This window comes from Lipophrys pholis, assembly GCF_963383615.2.
Source record: "Lipophrys pholis genome assembly, chromosome: 16".
In the NCBI taxonomy this organism is placed as follows: Eukaryota; Metazoa; Chordata; class Actinopteri; order Blenniiformes; family Blenniidae; genus Lipophrys; species Lipophrys pholis.
In genome coordinates, this window is record NC_137634.1 from 9,842,438 (window position 1) to 9,868,504 (window position 26,067).

The 26,067-nt window shown below is 44.1% G+C and overlaps 2 protein-coding genes across 3 annotated transcripts; both read left to right on the top strand.

Moving 5' to 3' along the window:
* Positions 1-1,922: 1,922 nt before the first annotated feature.
* Positions 1,923-14,161, top strand: gucy2d (guanylate cyclase 2D, retinal; the record flags this gene model as incomplete). 2 transcript variants are annotated; one of them, XM_080483828.1, is made up of 19 exons in its annotated part: positions 1,923-2,237; positions 4,160-5,197; positions 5,305-5,606; positions 5,710-6,082; positions 6,198-6,282; positions 6,364-6,478; positions 6,629-6,748; positions 6,847-6,927; positions 7,076-7,252; positions 7,353-7,509; positions 7,603-7,752; positions 7,922-8,070; positions 8,142-8,305; positions 9,464-9,656; positions 10,029-10,203; positions 10,667-10,765; positions 11,390-11,484; positions 11,675-11,757; positions 11,867-14,161. In XM_080483828.1, the coding sequence occupies 18 exons, from the start codon at positions 4,333-4,335 to the stop codon at positions 11,949-11,951; spliced, it is 3,468 nt and encodes a 1,155-aa protein (XP_080339954.1). In that variant the 3' UTR covers positions 11,952-14,161. The 2 variants fall into 2 exon arrangements, with proteins under 2 accessions (XP_080339954.1, XP_080339953.1); XM_080483827.1 differs by lacking the exon at positions 1,923-2,237 and having other exon boundaries at positions 4,333-5,197; positions 7,353-7,752.
* A 3,277-nt stretch (positions 14,162-17,438) lies between these two features.
* LOC308121848 (insulin receptor substrate 1-B) lies at positions 17,439-24,289 on the top strand (the record flags this gene model as incomplete). The annotated part of the gene is made up of 3 exons (XM_080483374.1): positions 17,439-17,787; positions 20,121-23,240; positions 24,234-24,289. The coding sequence occupies 3 exons, from the start codon at positions 17,439-17,441 to the stop codon at positions 24,287-24,289; spliced, it is 3,525 nt and encodes a 1,174-aa protein (XP_080339500.1).
* Between the last annotated feature and the right edge of the window lie 1,778 nt (positions 24,290-26,067).

Genomic DNA, 26,067 nt, shown 5'->3' on the forward strand with positions numbered 1-26,067 from the left:
CTGCCTATTTAAGTGTGAGAGTATTTGTGATCGACGTGACCACAAAGCTTTTGTTTTGAACTGTAGGTGTAGAATTAACGGTTGCATTACAAGCCAGAGATGCTGATACCCTCCTGTCAGCGTTGTGATGTGTTCCTGCCTGTGCAGTAGGCCAAGCTGGTTCCTCCCTCAACTGGCCCGACTGAGTGTCTGACCTTGCTTCAGAGTGATCTCTGTCAGCGCCGTTAGCCATGTCACTAAGAGGCTTGAAGGCACCGGATCAGTTCAGCCTCACCTGACTAATCTGATTACTTCAACGAGGCCTCGATCAATGTGCAGGATGAACAACAACGGACATATCCTCACACTTTTACATGTACGAGAAAACCTTGATATCCACTGATCTTGGGGTCAAATGTGTCATTTTTGGGCATCTTTATTTTATTAAAAAAATAATTCACTTTTTTTTTCTTTTCTTTCGCTGTCATTTGTTAAAAGTCTAATCCCTCTTCTCACAGAGGCTTAAATTCCAGCTGTAGCACTGCGGTGAACTGTACATGCTCCCAGGTCAAAAGAGCAACAGCAGACTTTCAGTGGCTTACCACAAATAAAAGACAAGATAATTCCAGCACTTTGAACAGGCTCACACAGATCTTTTGGATTTATTAGCATAACTCTGACATCTATGTGAGGTGATAGGTTGACCCTTTAACTGTGTGGGACAGGATGCCTTAAATAATGTAAACCGGACAAAAATTAATGCACAAGAGGTTTTTAGTACTTGAATGTGATGTTATCTTTTATCATTCCAAACAATAGGTGGATAAATGAGAGCAGAAAGCACCGGCTTCACCTGCACAAGGATGTTTTTTTTGTTCGTTTCACTGTAATCCATTTTCGTATCTTTTAGCACGTGTAGGAGGACCGGGGGAGTTGCAGAGCAGTGAGTGAGGGATTTCAGACGCATCAGGGTTATATGAGGCCACCGACACAGGGACCTTTCATTGTCACTGCACTGGAGATGGAGGTGATTACACATGAATAAGTCAGAATATCTGTACTCTTGTATATTATAGAAATGTGGTCACACACATTTGATGAGGTGGGGGCTGAAGGAATTTGAAAATGAGTGTTTTATATATATATATACACACACTCATTTTAAAATTAGCAATTGAGATCAAATGATCTCGTTGACATGCCGGTCCTGGATAAAATGGCGGGAGTAAGGGATGACACACAGAGAATAAAATATTAATAAACAAACAAAAACAAACAGAACGTCCCTGTGGATTGGACAGGGTGGGTACTGATGCTACAGAGATGGGAGTGGATGGGGGAGTGGAAGAGCGAGGGGAGGGCTGGATGGAGCAGAGAGGGGATTCTGGGGAGGGAAATAATCATAACGTAACACACAAGATCACAACACACACTAAAAGACCATGATGATGGGACTATACATTAACAGTACACCTTACGGAATTGTCAATCAATAAAGCTTGTAACATCAGTTTTACATTTGTTTTAATGATGTTCCTGTAATTCTAGTGATTTTTGAAGCACTCAGTCTAACTATCTATCGATGGATGGATGGATGGATGGATGGATGGATGGATGGATGGATGGATGGATGGATGGATGGATGGATGAATGCAGGGTTATCCCCTCTGCAGATAAAAAGCACGTGAATGTGTTTCTACTTTCACCTTCGTTGTCTGCCCCTGCAGCCCCCCCCCCCCCCCCCCCCCCCCCCCCCCCCCCCCTGCACACAGCACTCGTTCTACACTAACTTGGATTAAAAGCTAAAGAGGGTTGAGAAGTCAAAGCTTGCGAGTCCTTCCCACTCTCCCCTACCTCTTACCCGTTGCCTCTTCCCAGCTCTCCTGCCAATCTATTTTTTACCCAGCCAAACTCCATACCAGGCTTGTGTCCCGTTGCTCGGTGGTTTGGGGCAGGTCCCAGTCCAAAACGGCGACAGAGAGAACTGAAGAAGACAAACCTGCTGGAAATGGATAGTTTTTTTCACTTTTGATGCGGTCTCTTGGGACCTGGAATGTGAAAGGAGGTGTTTTGATTTTCTATCTTTTAAACTTCACATGACATTTGGATTACTTATGGTATTTCTCCACGAGACGAGACCTTCTGTGACGGATCCCGCGGCGTTCTTCAGCATTCTTAATCCACTTGGAGTCTGGATGGTTCTACTCAGCGACAAGCTTCAACCCTGACATGGCTCCTATGTAGACAAACAACTCCAGGTCAGCATTTCTTGTTTCCTATTTAATGTGTTTTATTTATCTGGATTGTCTTTTCTCTGACTTTTTATTTTGCTAATCAAGGTCATTCTTTTACTCACACTGTCAAAGTTTATTTGCAGGAACTTCTACTGATGAGGCTACCGGTGCATCAAGGACTGTCTCAGCTCTCATAGATTCACCATAGAATCTATAATTATTATTCCATTTATCACTTTTAATCAGAATTGAATGCAATGTGATTTGACCCATTTGTGGCTGATTATTACAGGAGGGGTAGTCCTTTCTCGTCAGTGTTCCTCTGAACCTATTAACAACTGATAAGCCACTGTCAGTATAAGTCACTTTAGGAGGCTTGCAACTTGCTGCTTACCTGGTTTTTCTTTTCAGCCTGCAGGGCATGCAGGGAAAACGTTTTCTCTTTCACGTTGACTTGTTGAAATGTAATTTTTGAAACCCTAAAAGTTGCAGGAACTTATATCTGAGTCTTCATCCACACAGGCCCGTCAAACTTGATCCATGAAGCAACTCTACAGAGAAATATATTTTTCAACTGTAAAGTTTTTATGGTAATCAGAGATTTTTACTTGATGGCACGTGACATTTTCAGCATTTGTACCGTGGACAAAAGTTTCTTTATTAACCCTTAACTGGATTTTTTGTTGTTCTACTCAATGTTCCTAATATGAAGAAACTAGTGGAAAAATAGTTTTAAAATCAATAATTCATCTGGAATTTACCAGCTGACCAATGTGACAATAAAAACCCTTCAGCATCGTCATTTTCAAAATCTTAATTGTATATGAAAATGTGAACAATGGGATGTCCTTAAAAGCGTTCTTAAAAACTTCAGGCCTGGACCGGCCCAGGTCACATGGCCATGCTCGGTACCGCCTGCCTCTCTTTTCAGACAATTTAACACAACTTCAGTACTTTTCAAGGATAAGTAGGTTAAATTGTCTTTATTTGAGATTTGTGTTCAATTTTTCTTCCTAGATCATTGACTATATTTGCAATATTGTAGTGATTTCTTAGCTTCAGCTGCTGGCTTTAATTCCTCCTCAGGCGTCTCTCAGCTGGCAGGAGTCCAAGCCTCCGCTGTCTGTGCTGATACCTCAGAGGAGGGCGGTCGGTTTCTAAAAAGTACACCTGAGGACAGACTTAACAGACTGTCTGCCACAAACAAGGTTTTAAAAGATTTGAAGTGTTTGCCAGAAAAAGACAACAGACTGTGAACTTCTAAGGTTAGGTCACAAGGTAAAATGAAGCTTCTCAAAATTTAGAAAAGCAATTCTTTCTTTTTTTTTTTTCAACAATTTCATTGTATTCAGTCCATATTAAATTTACAGTTTCAGAAAACTTCTATTTCAAGGATCCTACATCAGCAGTGCAAAATCCCTCAAATTGTCCTTCATCGTACGAGAAAACCTTCCAATCTTGAGATATTTCTAGCTGTTGATACAAATTCAGAATTAGGATGACTGGGTTTGGCGTGGAAACCAGGAACGACCGACCCAGAGGATCTCGAGAGATTGACGCTAGAAAGGAGATACTAAGTCCAGATAGAGACACGAGGCCAGATTTAGCTCCACGTTACCTGGCATTCGATATAAACGCCATTGGCCTTGGCAAAGCTAATCCGCTTGTTACTCACACACTATTAATTCTCAGAGGAAAAGCACAGCAACTCTGGACGCCATGTCCTCGACAGGACAGATGGATGCTGATAAGATTCAACATCACATACTGTTCAACAAAACAGCTTCACTGAAATGTGAGTTCAGGTCAAGGATCATGTTTGTTTCCTGGAGAATGTTTGAGATGTCCTCAGGTGTACCACATCGCCAAGGAAGTAAACACAGATCACATTAAAGGCTTTTGCGCCAAGTTGTCTAATTCTTGCCACCGTTTCTCTTGTTTTCCAGACGCAGTGATGGCTTGGGGTTGTGTCGCTGCCTGTCCAGCTTCGGACTAGAGGCCTGAAGAGTGCCAAGAGAGACAGTCTCGTTGAAAAGGACTCTCTCCATCCAATACAAATCATTCTAAACTCTCCACTTGCCTTCCGCTTCTGAAGCTTCAGAATAGCCGCGTGAAAAGCATGGCAAGTCACAGAGACCCTCGTCTGCACAACCTGTCCTACCACCCACGATGGGAGCACAGCTCCATAAAGGTGAAGAGGAAAACACATATACGGACTGTAGTCGGAAGCAGTTTCAAAGGAAGTAGTCATTTTGAGTCATTATCAGCATCACCGTCGTCAAAATTGTTATCATCAAAACCACAGCTGCCATCATCACCCGTAAGACACACCAGGAGCTGGTGTAGGAGCTGGTTTCTTCTGCCCTTAGTCATGCTCGCACTATTTCCCGGTCACACCGGGGCAACCACTTTCAAGGTGGCCCTTGTTGGACCTTGGACCTGTGACCTCTTATACTCCAAAGCCCTCCCTGACTTGGCTGCACGACTCGCCACCACTCGCATAAACAAGGATCCCTACCTCAACAAAGGCTACTGGTATGACTACACGCTGATCAGTGAGGACTGCAAGTCATCTCGTGCCCTGGCTCGCTTCGCTGAGCTAGAGGGTTATGGTGCTGCTTTCCTCGGCCCGGCCAACCCAGGCTACTGCTCCTCAGCAGCTCTGTACGCGAAGGAGTGGGACGCTGGGATTCTCTCCTGGGGTTGCCTCAAACCTGACATCAAGAAAGGGGGGATGTATCCCACCTTCCAGAGGCCACTGCCACTGTCCTCCCATGTGCTTTTCACAGTGCTCAGATACTTCCAGTGGGCTCATGTGGCCATAATCTCAGAGGAGACAGATCTGTGGGAGGCCACAGGACAGGAGTTGGCCTCCTCGCTGCGGGCCCTGGGCTTGCCCGTCACCCCTGTGGTCACAATGGAGACCAGCAAGGATGGACCCCGCAGAGCTCTGGGAAAAGTGAGAGAAACAGATCGAGTCAGAGGTGAGTCTCACTTCTGTAAGACTAAAACATATGGAGGGTTAGATTAAATCAAAGCTTTGTTTCGTGTGAATCCTGCAAGTAAATTGTTGAACCTTGCTTTTCGACAGTGATCATCATGTGTATGCCCTCTGTCCTGATTGGTGGACAAGCACAGTACCAACTTCTGACAACAGCCTTGGCCATGCGCATGATCGATCGCGGCTATGTCTTCATTCCCTATGACACACTGCTGTACTCGCTACCCTACAAGGACGCCCCGTATTATATGCTAGGCAATGACACAAAGCTGCGTAAAGCCTTTGACGGAGTCCTCACCATCACTATGGACTCTGGAGAACGCAACTTTTACGAAGCTTTCAAAGATGCTCAGGACAGCCATGAAATACGCAGCAGCACTGCACCAGAGCAGGTGAGGCTTTGAGAATGATGACAACTTAAGAGTTAGAAATTGTGAAGCAACTTACTTAAGAGTTAAAAAATAATAATAACTTCTTTGCTGTCTTCTCTATTAGGTCTCTCCATTCTTTGGCACCATCTACAACATGCTGTACTACACAGCCATGGCTGCTGAGCAGGCCCGAGCAAATGGGGGCCGCTGGGTAACGGGCCAGATCCTGGGGACCAGCGAGGGCGGCTTTGATTTTGAAGGATTCAATCAGCACTTAAGAGCAGGAACGAATGGTGAAGGGATGCAGGCCAACTATGTGGTCCTGGACTACAGCGGAATGGGTCATTACCTCTACTCAACTCATGTCCTTCAGGCCACACATACAGATGGAAAGACAGGGGGCTTGAAATATCTGGGCCGCTCCGTCCATTTCGCAGGCAGCACTCCTTACAAAGACTCCAGCTGCTGGTTTAGCCCCTACTTTGCCTGTACTGCAGGTGAGTGGGCTGCTTGTGTCACTGAAGGAAATCCATCTGAGTTGATGTGATGTATACTTCAGTTGTCAAACTCAATGTCTTTGTTTGGGTTTTTTTCTCTCTTCTCTTCTCAAAGGTCTGGATTCGGTTACGACCTTCTTTCTCTTCCTTGTGTTCATTTCATTGAGTGGATGTGGAGTCAACATCCTCATGCGTTTCAAGTATGAAAAACCAAAAACGAACAGAAGATTGTGTAATATTCAGGTCATTATATGAATGTTTCTGATCCTCAATCTGTTCAGGAGAGACGGAAGAGTAGGGCTTGGCTTTGGAGGCAGTGGAGCAAATGGTGGATCTACAAAGGTCGTCCTGACCCTGGATGACCTGGTCTTCATCAACACTCAAGTCAGCAAACGGGTCAGTTCTGAGTCGACCCTGCAATAGGAGCTTAGTGTAGTGGTTTCTTCTGTCTGTCTGCACTTCACAGTTCCTTTATGAAATATGGAGGTTGTGTACATGTCTACTGAACGCTGACCTGTCTTCTTTGAACTCTCTGTGGGTGAGCAGAAGCTTAATGATGAAAGTATGATGAAAAGCCAGGTGGATTTGAAGACGCCTCACCACTCTGTGTCTGGTCGCAGCTACTTAGCTTCGACACCTGACAGTTCCAACGTTGCTGTGTTTGAGGTGCGGTCAATCTGACACGTAACGTCCAATAACATCCTGTTTTAAACGGTAATATTGGTTTCACAGATGAATTTTTTTTTGCCTTGTTTTCACTCCAGGGCGACTGGGTTTGGTTGAAGAAAAGTCCCTCGGGAAGTGTATCTGGTTTAAATGGCAGCACAGAGTATATCTTCGTCAAGGTGAATGATACTCATTAGGACTGAGAGCAGTGTATCTTATAATTACTGACAATGAAAACAAATTAATCTTCACTGAGGCAAAATGTTTCTGTCCATCAGAATGTGATTTATCAACCCACCTTGAATGTTTCCATTGTCTTTACTTCAGCTCAGAGACATGAGACACGAGAACCTCAATCTGTTCCTGGGGTTGTTCTTTGACTCTGGCGTCTTTGGCATTGTGACCGAGCATTGCTCTCGGGGCAGCTTGGAGGATTTGCTCAGCAATGAAGATGTACGTCTTGACTGGATGTTTAAGTCGTCCTTGTTAATGGATCTGATTCGGGTAAGGCAGATAAAATGACTGGAATGATTCGGTTTTCTTTTTTTTTTCTTTTTTTTTTTTGTTGATAATCACACGTGCATTTCTAACAATCCTTCCTCAGGGCATGAAGTACCTGCATCATCGTGACGTCATCCACGGACGACTCAAGTCCCGTAACTGCGTGGTCGACGGGCGCTTTGTGCTGAAAGTGACAGATTATGGATTCAATGAAATACTAATTTCTCAAAGCATTGACATGGAGGAGGAGAAGCCTGAAAGTGAGTCCAAGTGCATCCTCTGCAAGAATCTGCTTGTGAGTCTGCCTCTGCATTTTATTTCTCAACCATTTACACAATCTTTGCCATCCAAAGACTTGCTCTGGACTGCTCCTGAGATGCTGCGAAGCTCAAGTCTGAGGAGGAGGGGCACGTTCTACGGGGATGTCTACAGTTTTGCAGTCATCACGCAGGAGGTCATCTCTCGCTCCGCACCTTTCTGCATGCTGGACATGCCTGCAAAGGGTGAGTGACACGGCACTTGTTACAGGCGAAGATAAATACAAGGAAACACTGCAGAGTATTCACTTTGGACTGAACTGTTGTATTCATATCAGCAGAAACAAATACAGTCATTCCAATAAGGTAGCACACAAACGAACGCTCATTGAAAAGCTTGTGCCTCTTTGGACAGAGATCATCAACAAGCTCAAAGAGCCTCCTCCCTTGTGCCGGCCTGTTGTGTCCGTGGACCAGGCGCCACTGGATGTCATACAGGTTATGAAGCAGGCGTGGAGTGAAGAGCCCGACAAAAGGCCAACCTTCGAGGAAATATTCAAACAGGTAAAAATGCTAACTATCGAATTTGAGGTTTGTTCTGCATGAATTCCTGCTCACCTCCATGTATTTGCTAGTTTAAGAGCATCACTAAAGGGAAGAAGACCAACATCATCGACTCCATGCTGCGGATGTTGGAGCAGTACTCCTCGAACCTGGAGGATCTGATCAGGGAGAGGACGGAGGAGTTGGAGGTGGAGAGACAGAAGACAGACGCCCTGGTGGCCCAGATGTTGCCCAAGTGAGTGTCTGACGAAGCTGATGAGTCCTGCGAAAGGTCTTCAAGCGTCAACACAACTTCAGTCGCACACCAAACTGAAAATAAGCGGTTTCTAATCTCGTGGAGGTCAAAGGTCAAAGAGTAATGCCTCAGTTCAGTGTTTGCCTGCTCCCTAACATACGCTAAAAGGAATTCAACAGTAATTCTCAGGCACCGAAGAGACAAATCATAACATAACAAATATGTCACCAACAAGTGTCCGTTAAGACAATTTTTTTTTTTTATTATTTTCCTCACATTATGATAATGGTGATATTTGTGCCTTGAGCAGCAGCTGTGGAAATGTTTCAATCTGAAGCAACAATTTGCATGTGCAGACGTTTTAGTTTATCTCAAATATCATTGTATGGTAAATAAGAAATTGTAACATGATGTTTAATCTTTAATAGAAAAACTGCAGCTACTGGTCAGATCAAAATAATTACCAGTGGGTTTTCATCCCTGTAATGTATAACTTTCTGTTTCTTCTGGAGGGCAAGGCCACTAACATATAATTGTTCAAATTGCTTTAATTTCTTTTAAATTATACAAAATATAGAATGAAATACAGTCAGGTTGTGCCAATGAGTTCTCTATTTATTTAAATTACACAGAAACATAACATATACCTATATATACCTAAGGATATACGCATATAATATATAGAATTATAAATGAAGTATATTCATCTATAAAAATGTCTGTACGCGTGACAGGTCAGCCACCTTGTCTTTGTTTTCCTTTCATGATGGATGGTGAGACTTCCAAAACTAATATAGCTGGGTAGGTGTTATAAACAGAACTTTTCTTCAGACACTGATCAAACATTACTTGAGCAAAATCAGCTATGCTCTGCGTGTCACTGAAATTATTTCACATTTCAATATGAGGTAATACAGTAAGAAATCAATTGAGGGCTTTAAAAGCACTCGTCTTGATTTCTTTATTTGTTTATTTAGTTATTTTTCTTGCTTTAAACTACTAGTTGCACATTAGGAGAGAAGAATATCTTCTTCGTGGTCTAAATTAGTTTGACAAAGTTGCTTTCAGTGTACTTGAGTTGATGTTTGGGCCAGGATTGTTTTTTTTTTTTTGAGGGGGGGTTCATCATCTCAGAATGTCATTGTGTTCTTCTTTCAGGTCCGTGGCTCAGGCGCTCAAGACTGGCAAGCCCGTTAAACCGGAGCATTTCAGCGAGGTCACACTTTACTTCAGTGATATTGTGGGTTTCACCACCATTTCAGCTCTCAGTGATCCCATCGAGGTGGTCGACCTGCTCAACGACCTCTACACACTCTTCGACGCTATCATTGGGCTGCATGATGTCTATAAGGTGAGTGTTGCCACGTCGGGTCCATCAGCTCAAAATAACAGTAGAAATATGCATATAAGAATTTTGAAATATAACTTTTGTTCCATTTTGAATCCCATTTATTATTGTTTCTCTTTCTTTCAACCTCATTATTTTCAGAGTTTTCTTTGCTGTTATGATAGTGATGAAATATTGCTTCTGAATTGTCAGTGTGTCTTATCTAGTTATAGTCACCTCAAGTTGTGATAAAACAAAAAGGATTTCCTCTCTCTTATTCCTGTTATCTTTTCCGTATCATATTTTGTTAAGCATATCTCAACTACGATGACAGTTATTTCACTATGGCTCTACAGTATCCACATGTGGTCAGATTGTCGTCTCTTTGGTATTCAGGTGGAAACTATTGGAGATGCCTACATGGTAGCCTCGGGAGTCCCCACCAGAAATGGCTGCCGCCACGCTGCTGAAATGGCCAACATGTCTCTCGACATCCTCCACTGCATTGGTACCTTCAAAATGAGGCACATGCCTGAGCTCAAGGTTAGGATCCGCATTGGCCTGCACTCTGGTAAGTAAGACCTCCATCTCAGAGTTGATACAAGTACATTTGTTGTAGAGGGAATAAAAAGAAAAGAGTAGAGGAGCTCAAGCTGATGAAGCAAGAAAGTATTTTTACCTCCTTTATCCTCGTCTGGAACTTATTCCTGGAGTGGTGAAACACTATCCACTTAGAGCTCTGTCATCCAATTAACTGGCGTCATACGCTGGAAACCCAAAGTACACTATTCTGTGAACTTCTTTGTGTGCATGTGCAAGTGGTGAAATAATTATGACCATTTGATGATATTTTAAGAGATTAAGTCCCCTCCCCCCAGAAAGACAGCTGTTAAAACACAGTCTTTAAAGTTTAATTATTCATGTCACAAAGGGTGAAAACTTCATGTGTGTGTGTGTGTGTGTGTGTGTGTGTGTGTGTGTGTGTGTGTGTGTGTGTGTGTGTGTGTGTGTGTGTGTGTGTGTGTGTGTTGCAGGCCCGGTCGTAGCAGGAGTAGTGGGCCTCACGATGCCTCGGTACTGCCTGTTTGGAGACACTGTAAACACAGCATCTCGAATGGAGTCCACAGGGTTGCGTGAGTATCTCGTCAGTCGTCGCATGAAACGAGAGGCGTTTGTCTCTTCTTCTTTTTTCCTTTTTCTTTTTTAATTGGCACGGGTGGATGGACAGGTGTATGGCCGTTAGTGTGCATGCTGCTTGAGGTTAAACTGGGCTTTAAGAGAGCAGTCCTCACTAATCCTTTAAGAGTATCAGCAGAATTAGAGGCCAAATTGAAGTTACAGAATATATTCTGTCAATTACTGGCCTCAGTTACCTTCTGCATGATGCATGCATTAAAAACTATTGAAAATCACAGTGAATCAAAGTATGGAAGAGAAATAAATATCTTCCAAGTGCTTAAGCGCCTCTGATGGTCTTACAGTAATAAAGGAAATAAATGGCCATCAAAGCTCATTGTTCAGTCAGATGCACCACATCTAAAATAACTATTGTGCTCTCAGGCATGATGACTACGATGCATTTTTATTTTCAGAAGCAACGCAGTGTGGTTTAATCTACTGCCACCGTGTGGTGTAATAGCAAAACGACAGGCTTAGAAGCGCGTGGCCTCTCAGGCGCAATCATGCAAAACCTTCAGGCCTCAAACTGAAGCTGCTGCTATTGAGCAAAAGGTGACGCTTCCCCTGTGTTTGCATAGCTTACAGAATCCATGTCAACCAAAGCACAGTTGATGTCCTGAACAGTTTGAAGCTGGGATACAAAATTGCAGTCAGAGGCATGACGGAGTTGAAGGTAAAAAACATTTCACCCAAACTCTCCATACTACACACACACACACACACACACACACACACACACACACACACACACACACACACACACACACACACACACACACACACACACACACACACGAGATCCAGTGCCCCGCCTGGTTATCAAAACCTTAAACGAATCACTTTTTTAAAAATTTCTATTTCAGGGAAAAGGAATTGAGAACACGTTCTGGTTGGTGGGTAGAGAAGATTTCAACAAGCCTCTGCCTATTCCTCCAGACACTCAAGGGTAAGAAAATGTTCAGATTACTCAGGTTTAGTTAGTTGAAGTTGAAGTTTAAAGAAGCTGCATGTTGAGGTCTGTTCTGGTCAATTAAAACCTGCATTCTTTGCTACAGGGGAAGCAATCATGGTATCGCCTTAGAGGAGATCCCGGTTGATAGGAGACAAAAATTCCTGGATCGGCAAAAGAAGATGGGCTAAATGTGGTTTGTCACTGTGAAATTCTTTCGCGGGTGATACACCACACACCGGGAAACTGTGTGAATGAAGGGCTGAACGTGCAACATCCAACAGCAACTATAATTGGCGCCATGCTCAAAATCAAATCCACAACAAGTGACATGGGAATTCTCACTTTTACAATTTGTCCAAATCATTTCTATACAACATTTTCTTTTTTTCCCCCTCTGCATATTAGAACTCCCTTTGTTTCTAGTTTTAGCACTTCAGTGCCACAATAAAGGTCCCCGGATGCGAATATGAGACAAATGGGCCCAAAATGTGTTGTTAAAGAGAACAGTCTAAAACAGGGGGTTTTGATAAAAGTGTCAACAAAGTCGATCGCAGCATCATGTGTGATGCTGGCGTGCTTCATGTACTGTATGTAATAGTTCTGAATTTTGTGCATTTTAGAGCTGTTGATGAGATTTGATCATGAGCACCTTATTGGTGGAAGCCGTTACTGCTCAGCTACTCGCTTCATTTGTAGAAGAGTCGACGCGAGGCTCATTATAGACTGATTGTCATTCGTAAAAGCAAAGAATTATTCCATTTTGACAGTCATTTCAGCTGGAGAGCACTGGATAGGTCAGATCGAAAGCGCTTGCGAGGAATTTTGTTTTAGTAGCAATACTTCTATTTATTCATGATGGATCAGTCCATCTGATCACAGGAGTTTAGTTTAGATGTTGTTTTATACCAATTCTAAAATTAAAGTTCAGATTGAAAAGTAAATCGGGGCCAAAACATCAGCAAAATTATGATAAAATACAAATCAACGATCACAATATTGACACATTTAAACAAAGCTGTTTGACTGAATTGATGTTGGTCGGTCCAAGGCTGACTTGTGTGTATCAGCAGTCTGATTCGCACCCCCTAATGACGTTGTGATTTTACATATGCATCTTAATGATGCGTGCATTTCTTTGAAGACGTTCGCCGCATGCGAGAGACCCAAACAATTCCAACATATGCACATTCAGCATATAGTCTCACTCACAGTACATGGAGCCCATTACAGCAAGCATGCGGCCTGCATGAATGACTGTCCTGTGTGTTCAGGAGGGTCTTCAACAGGGCCGCAGCAGGGAGACCTTGTTTAACACAGTATGTTTGTTCTGCTCTGGTGCACGGACTCGTCGAGTCAATTGACTGAAATGATCATCTCCAATAATGCGCTTCAGCTGATTGAGCCTTTTTATGTGTTTCTCCATCTTCGAGAGGAAAGCGTCTGTCTGGTTTTTTTTGTTTTTTTCTTCCAGCCATTATCTCCTGTTTGGGCTCTCTAGGGTGAAACAGCAGCAGCAGCAGCTGAAGGTCCTCTGAGAATAAATGTTCACCTCCCATGCCCCCCCCCCCCCCTCCCCCCAAGGGATCCAAGTCATTTTGAAGCACATATGGGGGAAGCGTATGTAAAAAAAAAAAAAAAAAAAGAGGGGGATGAAGTCTTTTGAGTCACTCCTTTTTGGCTTGGGGGTGTGTACAGACTGTAAATGTGTATATAGTTAGTTTGTCTGTGTGTCCTACAGGGTTAGGGACTTTTTCTTTTCTTTTCGGTTTTTTTTTGTTTGTTTTTTTTTTTGTGCTTGGGTTCCCTAAACCCCTCACACAAAAGGAGACATCAACAAAACACACTGGTTTAATCACAGTGCATTGTCAAAGCAAGCAAACCACATTGTTCCTCACTCCCTGTTGGTTTGCTAATTGTCTGCCCAGGCACAGATATTGAAGCAGAAATAAATAGGCAGACAATCTCTGGATGGTGATTTTCCTCTGTAAACAGTTTTCCTTGGCAGCTCACTGCCGACCACTTCTGACCTACACTAAATCGGGTGTATGCGCTAAAAACAAAACTTTACATCTGATGTCTTGATTACTAGGTTGCTTGCGGTGTGCGCTCTCACACCATGAAATGTTTGGCAGCGGCTTTTTTTCGTGCACGACTAACACACCGACGTGCAGGGCGCTGAATCAACATGAGCAACATGGAAAAGCGGTCTGAATGCTTCTTTTTTCTGATGGGTATCTAAAAACAAAATGAGTAATTTGACTGTACGGCTATAGGACCTACTTTTCCTAGATTTTTAATCAATTGCCAAATAGATAGATCTCATCAAACTGAATGGACTGCATTGTTCATTTTGAAAGTGATCTCAGCGTGTTTCTGTAAATAAATTATGGCTATAGTGAAACATGTGTCCTCCTGTGTTTGTTACACTCCCCAAAAAAACGCATCAGGCTTGGATTTGTGGGTTCAGTTAAGGTGACGAAAACTTATGGTAAATGACAAGTCAGCTGTTTATATTAAATTCCATCCATCCATCGTTGATCCTGCTCTGCCAAAATTAGGGTCAGGTGGGGCCGCGGCTTATCTCAGCTATCAGGCTTGGCCACTATATTACTATGAGCACATATGATTAGAGATATAACTGAGCTGAACACTAAGATATACTTGATGTATCTGCAGACAAAGTAACTCAGTGGGAGTCTTTCCTCGGTTCTTCACCATAAGTCCCCGAGCCAAAGATGCTGACAAGCTTTGAGTTGGTTTTACGCACTTGGGCTGGTGTGACTCTGCTTTATTCTGTAGTGGAACAATCCAATGAAAATGTAAGGATGGCTTTACATAATGCAACTTCTGTGCAACACCATCACACATCCTAAACGAATCGAAGTGCTTATTTATATACTTATGGCGTCAAAGCACTGATCTTGCTCTGTGCATCTGAAATCCACCGAGATGGCATTTGTAAGGTGACATTGTGAAATGATTAAAAATGTGTTCTTATCCAAATCAGAACATGAGCACATCGTGCCTGCACTGCTACGGCAGGAATCATCCCCGAGGACAATGTCAGCTCAAATGCAGTTCTCCTCTCTGCCACTAACAGGGGTTGCCATGAGGACAATCTGATCACTTTGACAGGTTGCTATGCCAAACCTTTTTTGGCACTTTGGTGGTGCAATCACACCCCTCAGATGTAACCACAGTCTGTATCATACACAGCGTGAGAGGCTCTCCTTTTCCACACTCTTTATTGCTCGTGATGATGAATAGTGTTGATATGTGATAGTCATAAGTGGATATTCTCTCCCTATGTGTGTGTGTCATAATATCAGCCATCATAAAAAGCACCTCAGTCCTCATTAAAAGGCTAACCATTACCACATGGAGCGCTTCACTGCAGGTCTGGTCCACTGTTTGTTGCTTCAGACAGGAAATCCTGTGTAACAATATGGCAATTTATTTAATATGTTGCAGGATATAACCTGCTGCCGAGTATATTTGACTCTTATTTTGATATTATAAAATAAATTACATTTACTAAACGCTCACATAAATCCAACCTGGGATTTCTTGCGCCAGATAATGGAGGAAATTTGTTCACTACTAAATTACACGACACATAGTAACACAGTTTTTGTTTTTTTCCCCCCCTCAGACAAGTACTGCATGTTCCTAAATCCCCCCTCCAAAAAAAAAGCTTATTGTGATCACCACGTGCCCATGATGCCTGCATGGTTATTGAGCATTATTTCATGTTAAGTATGAATGCACTTGACAACTGCATCTCATTTAACGGTAGTTTCCCCCATGATGTGGTGAGATAAAGCTGCATCAGCCTGTCAGACAGCATGTTCTGCAGTTGTTTTCCTCCTGTCTTTGTACAGTGAGCGAGCTATGACATCCAGCGGATTAATAACGGCTCAGTAAAAAGAGGCAAAGTGTCCGGATCGTCTGCATGATCACGAACCAAGAGTTCCCGGACTGAACACTGTGTTCCGCCACGCACCTCATCAGCCCTCGAGCCCCCCTGGCATTTGACTGGCACCTCCAAGCCGGTGCCAGTCTCACACGAGCTCCGTCAAGCGAGCCGGCGCGAGGCCGGGGGAGACCGGAAGCTCAGCAAGCTGCCTTTCACAACAAGACGAGGTTTGTGACCTTGATGGGTGGACACTGCTGAGGTCAGTGCAACATGACAGTTGTTCAGGATGGGTTTGGGAAGGGATGTGTTTGTTCAGGAATCCAACAACAAAGGAGATAAAATTGCAGTTGCATTAAGTTTACATCAAAAATCTTTTTCTTTCTTGAAATGTAGATCGATTATTTTAATTCAAATGTTTCAATTTTGATCATCTGTCCTAAAGTGTCAGAATGCTTGAAAACTTTGGGAATACTTAGTTTCTCCCTCAATATTTTCATTTTGTCTCATAAATTGAAAATACATTTAAATAAATGGACCATGTCTTTCTCTTCTTCTAAAATTGCACTGGATATTTTGAATTGCTGCATCAAGCGTGTTTCGAGATGCAGAGTGTTGTCATGTTAAGCACTTTTTGTGCACACAGCAAAAATAATTATTCATTCCTTCATCCATCTATACTCTATACCACATAACATGTTCGGGGTCGTGGGGCACTGGCGTGGATCCCAGTTGATTACACCCTGAATAGTTTACCAGTCCATCGCAGAGAGACAGACAACCACACACATCCACACCTACAGGTGCAATTTAGCGTCACCAATTAAACTCAGTCTTTTGACTATGGGAAGAACACTGGGTACCTGGAACAAACCCGCACAGACACAGGGAGCTCATGGAAACTCCGTACATAAAGACCAGGCTGGCATTTGAACCCATGTGCACTGTGTTTTTGCTGCTGCACTTCATCCCGTTTGCTGCCACTTTATTCTACCCTGTCGAGACGCTGCTGACTGAGAAACTGTTTGCACTAAACTACACCTGACTAAATGACCAAGATTGACGCTGATGACCCTGCCTATCTTGTGATTTGTGTGATATTTTATTGTTTTACTCTTTTAACTGTTTTTTTCCTTGTGTTTTTACAATGGCTGCACTACAAATTGCCCTTCAGCAGACAAATAATATAGTTGGAATTGAAGTTGAAGTCCACATTCTTGCCATGTACACAACTAGATAACATTGGGTACATTGTAGTTAATAGATAATTAAGCGTACACCAGAAACCCACATTATGACATTAGTCAGTGAGAATCCCATAAGGCGCAAGCCTCCTTCTTTTATTGTGGAGGTCCCCAGCGGAAGCAGCGTGGTTCTCCTGTGCAGCCTGACGGTGGTGGTCCAGCCTGGCTGTGGGCACCCTCAGACAGGTGGAGGAGACGTCCTCAAGCAGCTGAACTGCACCGTGGTGGGACTGGAGGATCTGGGCTGGGCTGCAGGGCGCGCGGCGGTGGACTCTGTGCACGCTCCGTGCGCGGATCCTGCTGCAGCTGCAGCTGGATTCACAACATGAGACCACATCCAAAACATGCTGGGGCTGCTTTTCCCATCCTGAGCCTTCGCACACACGCTGGACACTTTAATGTGGACGCGGGCAAGACGAGCGATGTAGCCGCAATGGATAAATGAGGAGCACACATGGACTTGAGTTTTTCCCCCTGCAGATTTCGCTGTGATCACATTCACCCTCCCTGTCTTGGCCATGGAGAACCAGGCAGTCGAGCCGCAGAACTATGAAGATGTGCAGAAAAGCGGCTATCTCCGCAAGCATAAATCAATGCACCGGCGCTTCTTCGTGCTGAGGGCGGCCTCGGAGCACGGACCCGCTCGGCTGGAGTATTACGAGAACGAGAAGAAATTCCGCAGTAAATCACCTGTCCCCAAAAAAGTCCTGAACCTGGAGACTTGCTTCAACATCAACAAGCGCGCAGATTCCAAGAACAAGCACATGATCGTCCTGTATACCCGCAGCGAGAGCTTTGCCATCGCCGCGGACAGCGAGGAGATCCAGGACGAGTGGTACCAAGCCATGCTGGACCTCCAGTGCAACTGTAAGACGCCAGAAGTGGGGATGTAATTCCCACTGTCTGTTTCTGCATCGGGCCCATCCTGCCCGAGGCTGTTTGTTCTCCACACACTATTTGGCTCAGCCATTTCTGATTGTGCACCGCATATCTCTTAATTGTTGGGACATTTTTACGCGCGTCAGTTTTGGGCATTTCGTTTGAATGTAGAAGTCTCGGCGACGCTATTTAGATTGTGCGTGTTTTTCCTGTTTCTTTTTCTTTCTTTTCTTTTCTTTTCTTTTTTCAACCCAAGAGGCAGGTGGATCCGACTGATCGGGGTAGACCAACACGCTATGGGCGGCATGTGCTGTTTGTGCAGCACATTTCCAATACGCGCTGCTTTTATTACAATTAGAACCGGCGGGGTCGTTTTCTAGCAGAAAAAAAAAAAAAAATCAACATAAAAATCAACATATTTTTTGTGCATTTTATTGCTCATACATGTGATTGCATGTGTTCATCGCGTGTTGTGAGTGAAATGCAGGCAGTTTGATACGGCGGGGTGTTTTTGCATGGCGCAGTGGGCATATAGCAACCATCCTCGGGATGCATCATATAGTAGTAGCCTATCGCGGAGCACTCCGCTGGAGCCCGTGTTTTTGTTTTTCTGCACAGCTCTGCCTGCCGCTCGCCTAACCTACATTAGTGTTACACGGTGCTGCTGCTGTTGCTGCTGCTGCTGCTGCTGCTGCGGGGAGGACATGGCATCGTCAGTGCGCTCTCACTGGAAATTGTGTTTCTGTTGGTTATCCTCGTGTTTACGTTGTTATCCTTATGCCGGAGCCCAGAACCCCACCACCCCCACCCACCGACCCACCCGACCCATCCTCCTCATCCTCCCCCTCCTCCTCATCCTCCTCCCTTTGCATTTCAGTGATGGGCTTGCCCAGCTCCAGCGTGTTGTTGTGGAACCCTGAGCAGATTCACATGAGAGTACGGACCCCCATTTTGTTCAGAGTACACTGCTCAGGGATGAAATACTGTCCTCAGTCTACCGCCATGTAATTTTAATGTTTGCTTCTTCACAATGTGGCCTGCTAATAGAGCTTGAAGCGCATTAGTGCATTATAATGATTTGTGTGGTGGGCATTGCTAATACACGAGATGTGTTTAAATGGATGCAAAGCAGGGAAATTGCAAGTAATTAAGTAAAGATAAACATGACAAGTGTAAGGAGGAAGGAAAAAAACGTGATTTGCACTAAACTGATTAATAAAGCATGCTGCTTTTCAGTGGATGCATTTTATATCTGCTTGTATTTTAATAATTATGAGCAATAGCTTTAACCCTTTATTTGGACAGTTATGTTTCTTTTTGAACTTACGATTGTACATTTAAGACAAGCTTACAAATACATAATTACATTTGTGAAGATATAGGAGCTATGGCTTGTCTTTCCCCCTTTTCTCTGGCAAAGTACTCTTTTTCAGTTTGTCTGTTCACCTGATTGATGGATTTGAACCGGAAATATCATAAACAAGCTATGAAAAACATGAGATTTGTGTTCAAAAAACTACTGCAAGTTTCCAAAAAATATGCTCAATGATTTTATCAAGTCATACTTAGGATACTTTTGTGCAATTAATGGAATAACGGTGGAACTCAGTAGCACGTAGCCAGTCTTTTACCGAGATCTAGTGATAAATGTATTCAATTTACAAATTTGAAGAGAGATGATGTGATTATATCTGGTTTTTACTCCGTGTAATTCTTTTAAACATTATTGATCATGTCTAAATGGCTTAAAAAGATGTTGAAAATAATGGAAAATCCTGAGTTTGGGGTGTGTTATTTTGATTAATGCCATATCAATGGTTAAATGGGTTCTGATCTGTTTGGCACAGTTCAGACACCTGCTTATGGTTATCCTAGGTGTTATAAGAGAAACCAAATATCCGTTATAAGTGTCTGCCTTCTCCTTTTAGATTTGAAGAGTATTTCAACACCTTCTTAAACTGATCTCCAGAGACTTTTTAAACAAAACAAAACTGAACCAAATATAGAATATTTCATGTTTGTGAGTGAGGATTAATAAAACATCCAAAGTCATACTTTTGACATATGTTATACGACTGTGGGAGTAAAACACAAGATATGTTGATCTAAAGATTGATGCCGCTAAATGAGAGGCGGCCAGGGTCATCAGGAGCTGGCCAGGCCAAAAAGAAAAAAAAAATCCTTTTGTTCAAAAAATGACTTGAGCCATTACTTTAGGAAGGTGTTGATTTTAGTTAACCTTCAAGGTTTTTCATATTTATTTTAATATTCTGCATGTGTTTAATCATTTTAATTTTGTATTCTCTGTTTTTGCTTTCCAGGCAAAACCCCTGAAGACTATGGCAGTAGTGGAGAGTGTAGCTCTCCGTCTCCTGTTCCGACCTTCAAGGAAGTGTGGCAGGTCAAGGTCTGGCCTAAAGGCCTCGGACACGCCAGGAACTTGGTGGGCATCTACCGGCTGTGCCTAACTGACAAGACCGTCAACTTTGTTAAACTCAACTCTGACGTGGCTGCTGTGGTCCTGCAGCTGATGAATGTCCGCAGGTGTGGACATTCAGAGAATTTTTTCTTCATCGAGGTGGGCCGCTCGGCAATAACAGGCCCGGGAGAGTTCTGGATGCAGGTGGATGACTCTGTGGTGGCTCAGAACATGCATGAGACCCTGCTGGAGGCCATGAAGGCCCTGAGCGAGGAGTTTCGTCAGCGCAGTAAATCTCAATCTGTCGGAACCTCGTGTGGGGGCGGAACCGCTTCAAATCCCATCAGTGTCCCGAGCCGTCGTCATCATCCAAACCTGCCGCCAAGTCAGGTGGGCTTCTCCAGGCGAGCGCGCACCGAGACACCGGGGGCTAGCAGCACGAGCACGTCACCTACATCACGCCACGGGTTTCCAAGGGCGCGAACAGCCAGCATCGGGGCCAGGTCGGAGGAGGGCGGAGCCAGTGCCAAAGGGACGTGGGCAAGCTCCAGTCCGAGTCTTAATGGATCCTGTTCCACTACACCAACATTGAGGCCCAAGCCCACCAGGGCCCCGACCCCTGCCAAGATCACCCTCAGCCTTGCACGTTACACACCAAACCCTACTCCTTCCCCTGCTCCGAGTCTGTCCTCCAGCTCTGGTCACGGCTCAGAATGTGGCCTGGTGGGGGCAGCAGTGGGAACCATGACAATCTGCTCCTACCCACGTGTTTCTCAGAGAGTCTCTGTTTCAGGTTCGCCGAGCGACTACGGATCTTCAGATGAGTATGGTTCCAGTCCTGGTGAACACTCGCTGCTCATACCCAGTCTGTCTGGTCATCATGCGCATGGAGATGGCTCCTCCAGCTATATAGTCATGGGACAGCGAGAGGGACTCCTCGGTTCCCATCATCGCTCCAAAGGCAGACGGATTCTGCGTCGCTCATCCAGTCGAGAGTCTGAAGCAGAGCGTAGACTTTTAAGCAAGAGGGCTTCACTGCCTTTGGCATCCCACGAGCGACTGGTCCCACATAGAAAAGATGAAAATGATGAGGATGATGAAGAATATGCCATCATGTCACAGAGTACTAACAGAGAGAGAGCTGATCTGCACCATGGCTCGGTCGGCGGTGGGCAGCTTGATGCAGAGAAAAGGAAGAGGGCTGAGAAAAGCAGAGGAGAAGTGGACACAGCAGCAGCTGTGGATAGCGGCTATATGTCAATGTTGCCTGGAGTGACATCTCCTCCTGTTTCACTCTCTCTTGCAATAGGTATCTCTGACACCGGTGCCAAACCTGGGGCAGATGATGAGTATATGGCCATGACTCCCAGCAACAGTGTGTCCCCTCCTCAGCACATCCGTCAGCCCAGCTCAGAGGGCTACATGGTCATGTCTCCGAACAGCAGCAGCTCCACAGACCTGCACGGACTGGGTATGTGGGATAGCAGGGCCAGCATGGAGAGCAGGGCAGCCAGCGACTACATGAACATCTCACCCGTCAGCAGCCGCTCTGCCTGCAGCACACCGCCTTCCCACGCTGAGCAGCATCAACTACAACCAAAAATGTTCAATTCTTACTTCTCCCTACCCCGAGCTTATCAACATACTCTGTATACTCGCTTTGAGGAGGACTTGAATAAAGGGGAAGGAAAAAAAGACAGCAGTGGGCATGATAGCGCTGGAAGGGGAGGGGGAGTGGGATACAGCAAAAGAAATAAAATTGCAGTGGGCCCGGCAGGAGGCTGCCAACTCTCCATGTCTTCCTCTTCCTTCTCCTCCAGCTCAGCCAGCAGTGAGAGCCTAGAAGACAAGTCCATATCAGCAGGGCGGGGGTTAAGTTTGCTAAGAACTGGAGCAGAACACAAGAGTGCAGGAACGTGTAAAGATGGGCGTCACCACCAAAAACGTGGGTCCAGCAGTAAAAGTCCAAAGCAGCAAAGGAGAGGACGTCCCCTCAGCGTGTCATCAGACATTGCTAAAGCAAACACTCTGCCCAGGGTGAAGGAGAATCTGCCACCGTCTCAGAACGTTGGTGAGTATGTCAGCATCGTTTTCAAGGAGGACAATAAGTACGACGGTGGACGTTGTGCGCGGTCTGAACGTGGACAATCTGTGATCCATGGAACACTTCGACCCTTGAATCAGCCACTCATCTGCCACGATAATCCCATTAACCTTCCCCGCAGCTTCTCCGCACCATTGTCCACCTCCGCTGAGTACGTGAGCATGGATTTAGGGAAATCCTCAACACCCCCGACTCATGTCCGAAGCACATTCAACACCCCACAGGGCTCACCAGCTGTTGTCCCCAAAAACCGACAAGAACACAGCACGTCCTCTCCTCTGGCAGTAGAGAGAAACCCCGGGTACAGAACAAAAGTAAAGAAGGCAGCAATGGCAACAGATGCCCCTACGCCACACACAGACAGCAGCAGTTCAGATCCCAGCATTTCAGCAAGACCTGCCCTCCACCCTGGGCAGCCCATAACTATTGAGTCGGAGACTGCTTTGAGTTTTTCCCCAGTGAAATCCTTCCAATCTCCCGAACGGAGCAGCAGACTCGTCCGAGGTGACCAGCCGGGACGCCTGAGCCACCGCTCAGAGACATTTAACTCACCCCCCTCCCTACCACGCCACGCATCCTCTTCTACCTCCCTCTTCCCAGAGGGCAGCCAGGCAGCGAGCCACCGGCATGGGTTGGACTGCTCACTGTGGGAGACCGGGCAGGCAGCTAGTCTGTCTGCCACACCTCCACCACAAGCCTCCACCTCATCTGCTGAACAAGGCCTTAACTATATTGACCTTGACTTGGCGGTTAAGGAGAGTCCTCAGGCTGGAGTGGAGCATACCTCTCCGGCCTACAACATTGGAGGAGGTGCTATGGGTAACAGTGCTGGCTCCAGCCTCAACACCTATGCCAGTATTGATTTCTATAAGTCAGAAGAACTGAGAGCACACCAGATCAGTAGGAAAGACGGTCAAGGTAAGGCTGCTGAAACTTTCACCTTCAATATCTAAGAAGCAAAGAGTGGCACTTTTTGCATAAAGAATTGTTCTTGTGGAAAGGGAAACGCATGTTTATTATGATTGTTGTTTTAGTATGCCACAGATATCAGGATATTTATGTCGGTTCTGGCCTTACAACTAGGACATAGTGTATCTGTCTGCAAACCAGAGAAGAACAATGTCAGCATATAAATTACTGACACAGCAGTAGCAATGCTGTTAATTACTTATTTTCCCCAAATAAGGTTCAATTAGGAAATAAAGCCTGTTTGTTGGTAACTCAGTTTGAAGTGTCCTCCAAGACATCTCTTCTGTCCCTCTTAAAAACCTTTTTATTTCTGAATAATCATTTTGATCAATGAATAACAATTTCAGTCAAAACTAAACAATCCCATTTTGTACATTGTAAATTTCAAATGTATATGTTGGTATATTTACACTTTTATAGTAGCAATATTAATAGAGAATAAGCTTAGTGTTGGTCATATAAAATAAGCAGGTTTCATTGGACATTCTAGACATTTTAATGACTGAAGAAATACCAGTGAATTTAGCTAGATAAATGAGATATTATGAATAAAACTCTTTTCCCAATAACTGAAAGCAAAAAAAAAAAAAAAGGGAAATGTAACCAAACAGATTATATAATTCGTGGTCATAATTGTTGAGCTGGTTGTAAACTTTTGATGTGATCTACATAATCCACAGACAAAAGTCCCGTCTTGCTCTTAGTCACTCCTTCTCCTTCATCTTTCATCGATGTGTACCTTGGCTTCAAGCTGGTGGGCAGCACTGTGTTTCCAGTCTGTGGGCTGTCTGTAGAGTCTCTTATTATCACAAGTGGGTGTTGAGAGAGCAGAGCCAATTGATTTGTCTGCTGGTAATGAGCCATTTCACATAAACGGAGGTGGAGGGGACAGAAGACAGGCCAGGTGTTTATGTTTGTGTGTGGGTGTGTTGTTGGCTCTAGGTTTTCACATGGCGGCTTTGAGGTTTCCCTTACGCGGCACAGATGACGATTATTGATTGGTGAACGTTTGTGGCTGGAGTTCATTTCTGATGGAGGCACAGTGAAGTGCAGAGGAGATCTGGGTTTCTTTTCTACAGGTTGACAAATAAAAGCTGTAAGATGGTGAAATGAGTTTATACATGGAAATATAAACACTGGAGGGGAGTAAATGCAAAATGACTAATACCACGTATACATGTTTTATTCTTCGAGGCAGCACTGCCTTTGCATTTTTAATGTGTTTAATTCAGTTTATAAACGTTCACACAGAATCACATTAATTGCCTCCTTGTTTCTCTTTAGGATAGTTTATTTATGTATTCAACACGCATAGCGAGGGTTTCAAAAAAAAAAAAAAGGCTCTGTTATCATTCTGTAAATTACTCTTTGGTGTAATTTTTCATCCTGTGATTCATGATTGAATATAGAAATTTTCCCTTACGCCATAATAAACCCTCTCACCCTGCTTTAATTAACTGTTGCCATTTTGTAATAATTAAGCTCAATTCATGAAGGCTGGATAGGAAGGGCGGAGGCTGCATTGCAACCTTAAACAAATAGGCTTGGCTTTCAAATAGTCCAATCAACACTCAAATATTTTTCACCCCCCCAAATATCACATTACTCCACCTGTGCAAAATTACTTTTTAATTAGATTTTCGAATTAAATGTTTATTATGATTTCGTAATATGATTAAGATACTAATTGTGCCGTGTGATTGTATTTTAATTGCTGCATTGCCCCAGTGGCAACATGCGCACATGTGAGTGTATGCAATCGCATCCAAAGACATTTTAGCTTGACAAACAAGCAAAGTGAATCAGTTTATTGTCTGAGCAAGATGCACTTTGATTCTGCTGCATTAATTGAAGGAATTTGTCTCTATTAGGTTTGCAAATGGTTTAAACCAGTTACAAAAAAATTCTTTATTAACAGACATCACTCTCGCTGGCTCTTTCGACTCACTTTTGCTCACATTCTCAGAATTATAAGTACTGAATAGACCACCATTTACATGGACATACATAATCCTAATGGAGCCCCACTCAACAGATGTGCTGTAATCCTAATTTTCATGATAAATTAAAGTGTTAAGAAAACATCTATAGAGCCACTTTCTGTGTAGTTCCCGGAGAGGTCATCAGTTCTTCACAGGGCAAACACAGAGAGACCAACGACCACACACACTCGCATTCACACCGAGGAACAATTTAGGGTCACCAATTAACCTCACATGCATGTTTCTGGACTGTGTGGGGGCAGCAGAAGTACCCCAAGGAAACACAACACAAGGAGAACATGACACAAGAAAGGCAAATCCAGACTAGTATTGGATCAACTGTGTGCTGCAGTTGGCAAAAATATTTACCAAAAACTATACAAGCAAAACTAATCACCATGGGCCCTATGGTGAACCAGGAAATGCTGTGTAGAAATGTGCAACTATACCAGTGTCTTTTTTTTTTTTTTTTTTTTACACACTTTGTTAGCGTGAACACAGACAAAGTGCCAGAGAGGCAGACGATCATTCGACTCCCTCAGTCGACGGGGAAAACAGTTAGACTGACGCACAGCTACTCGAACCTCACTGTGGTTTATCACCAGTCTGCTCTCGTGCTTCCCACGATAAGGTATTAGTGATCTGTTGGCTGGATTATTCTTTATTTGGTAAGACAACTCACCATAAAGAGAACAAAAATCCATATGGTTGTGTGTTGCTGCCTCTGACTTTATTTTTGCTGACATGTTGAAATAAGTGTGAAGTGATCACTGTTTAGGAGGCTCACGAGAGGA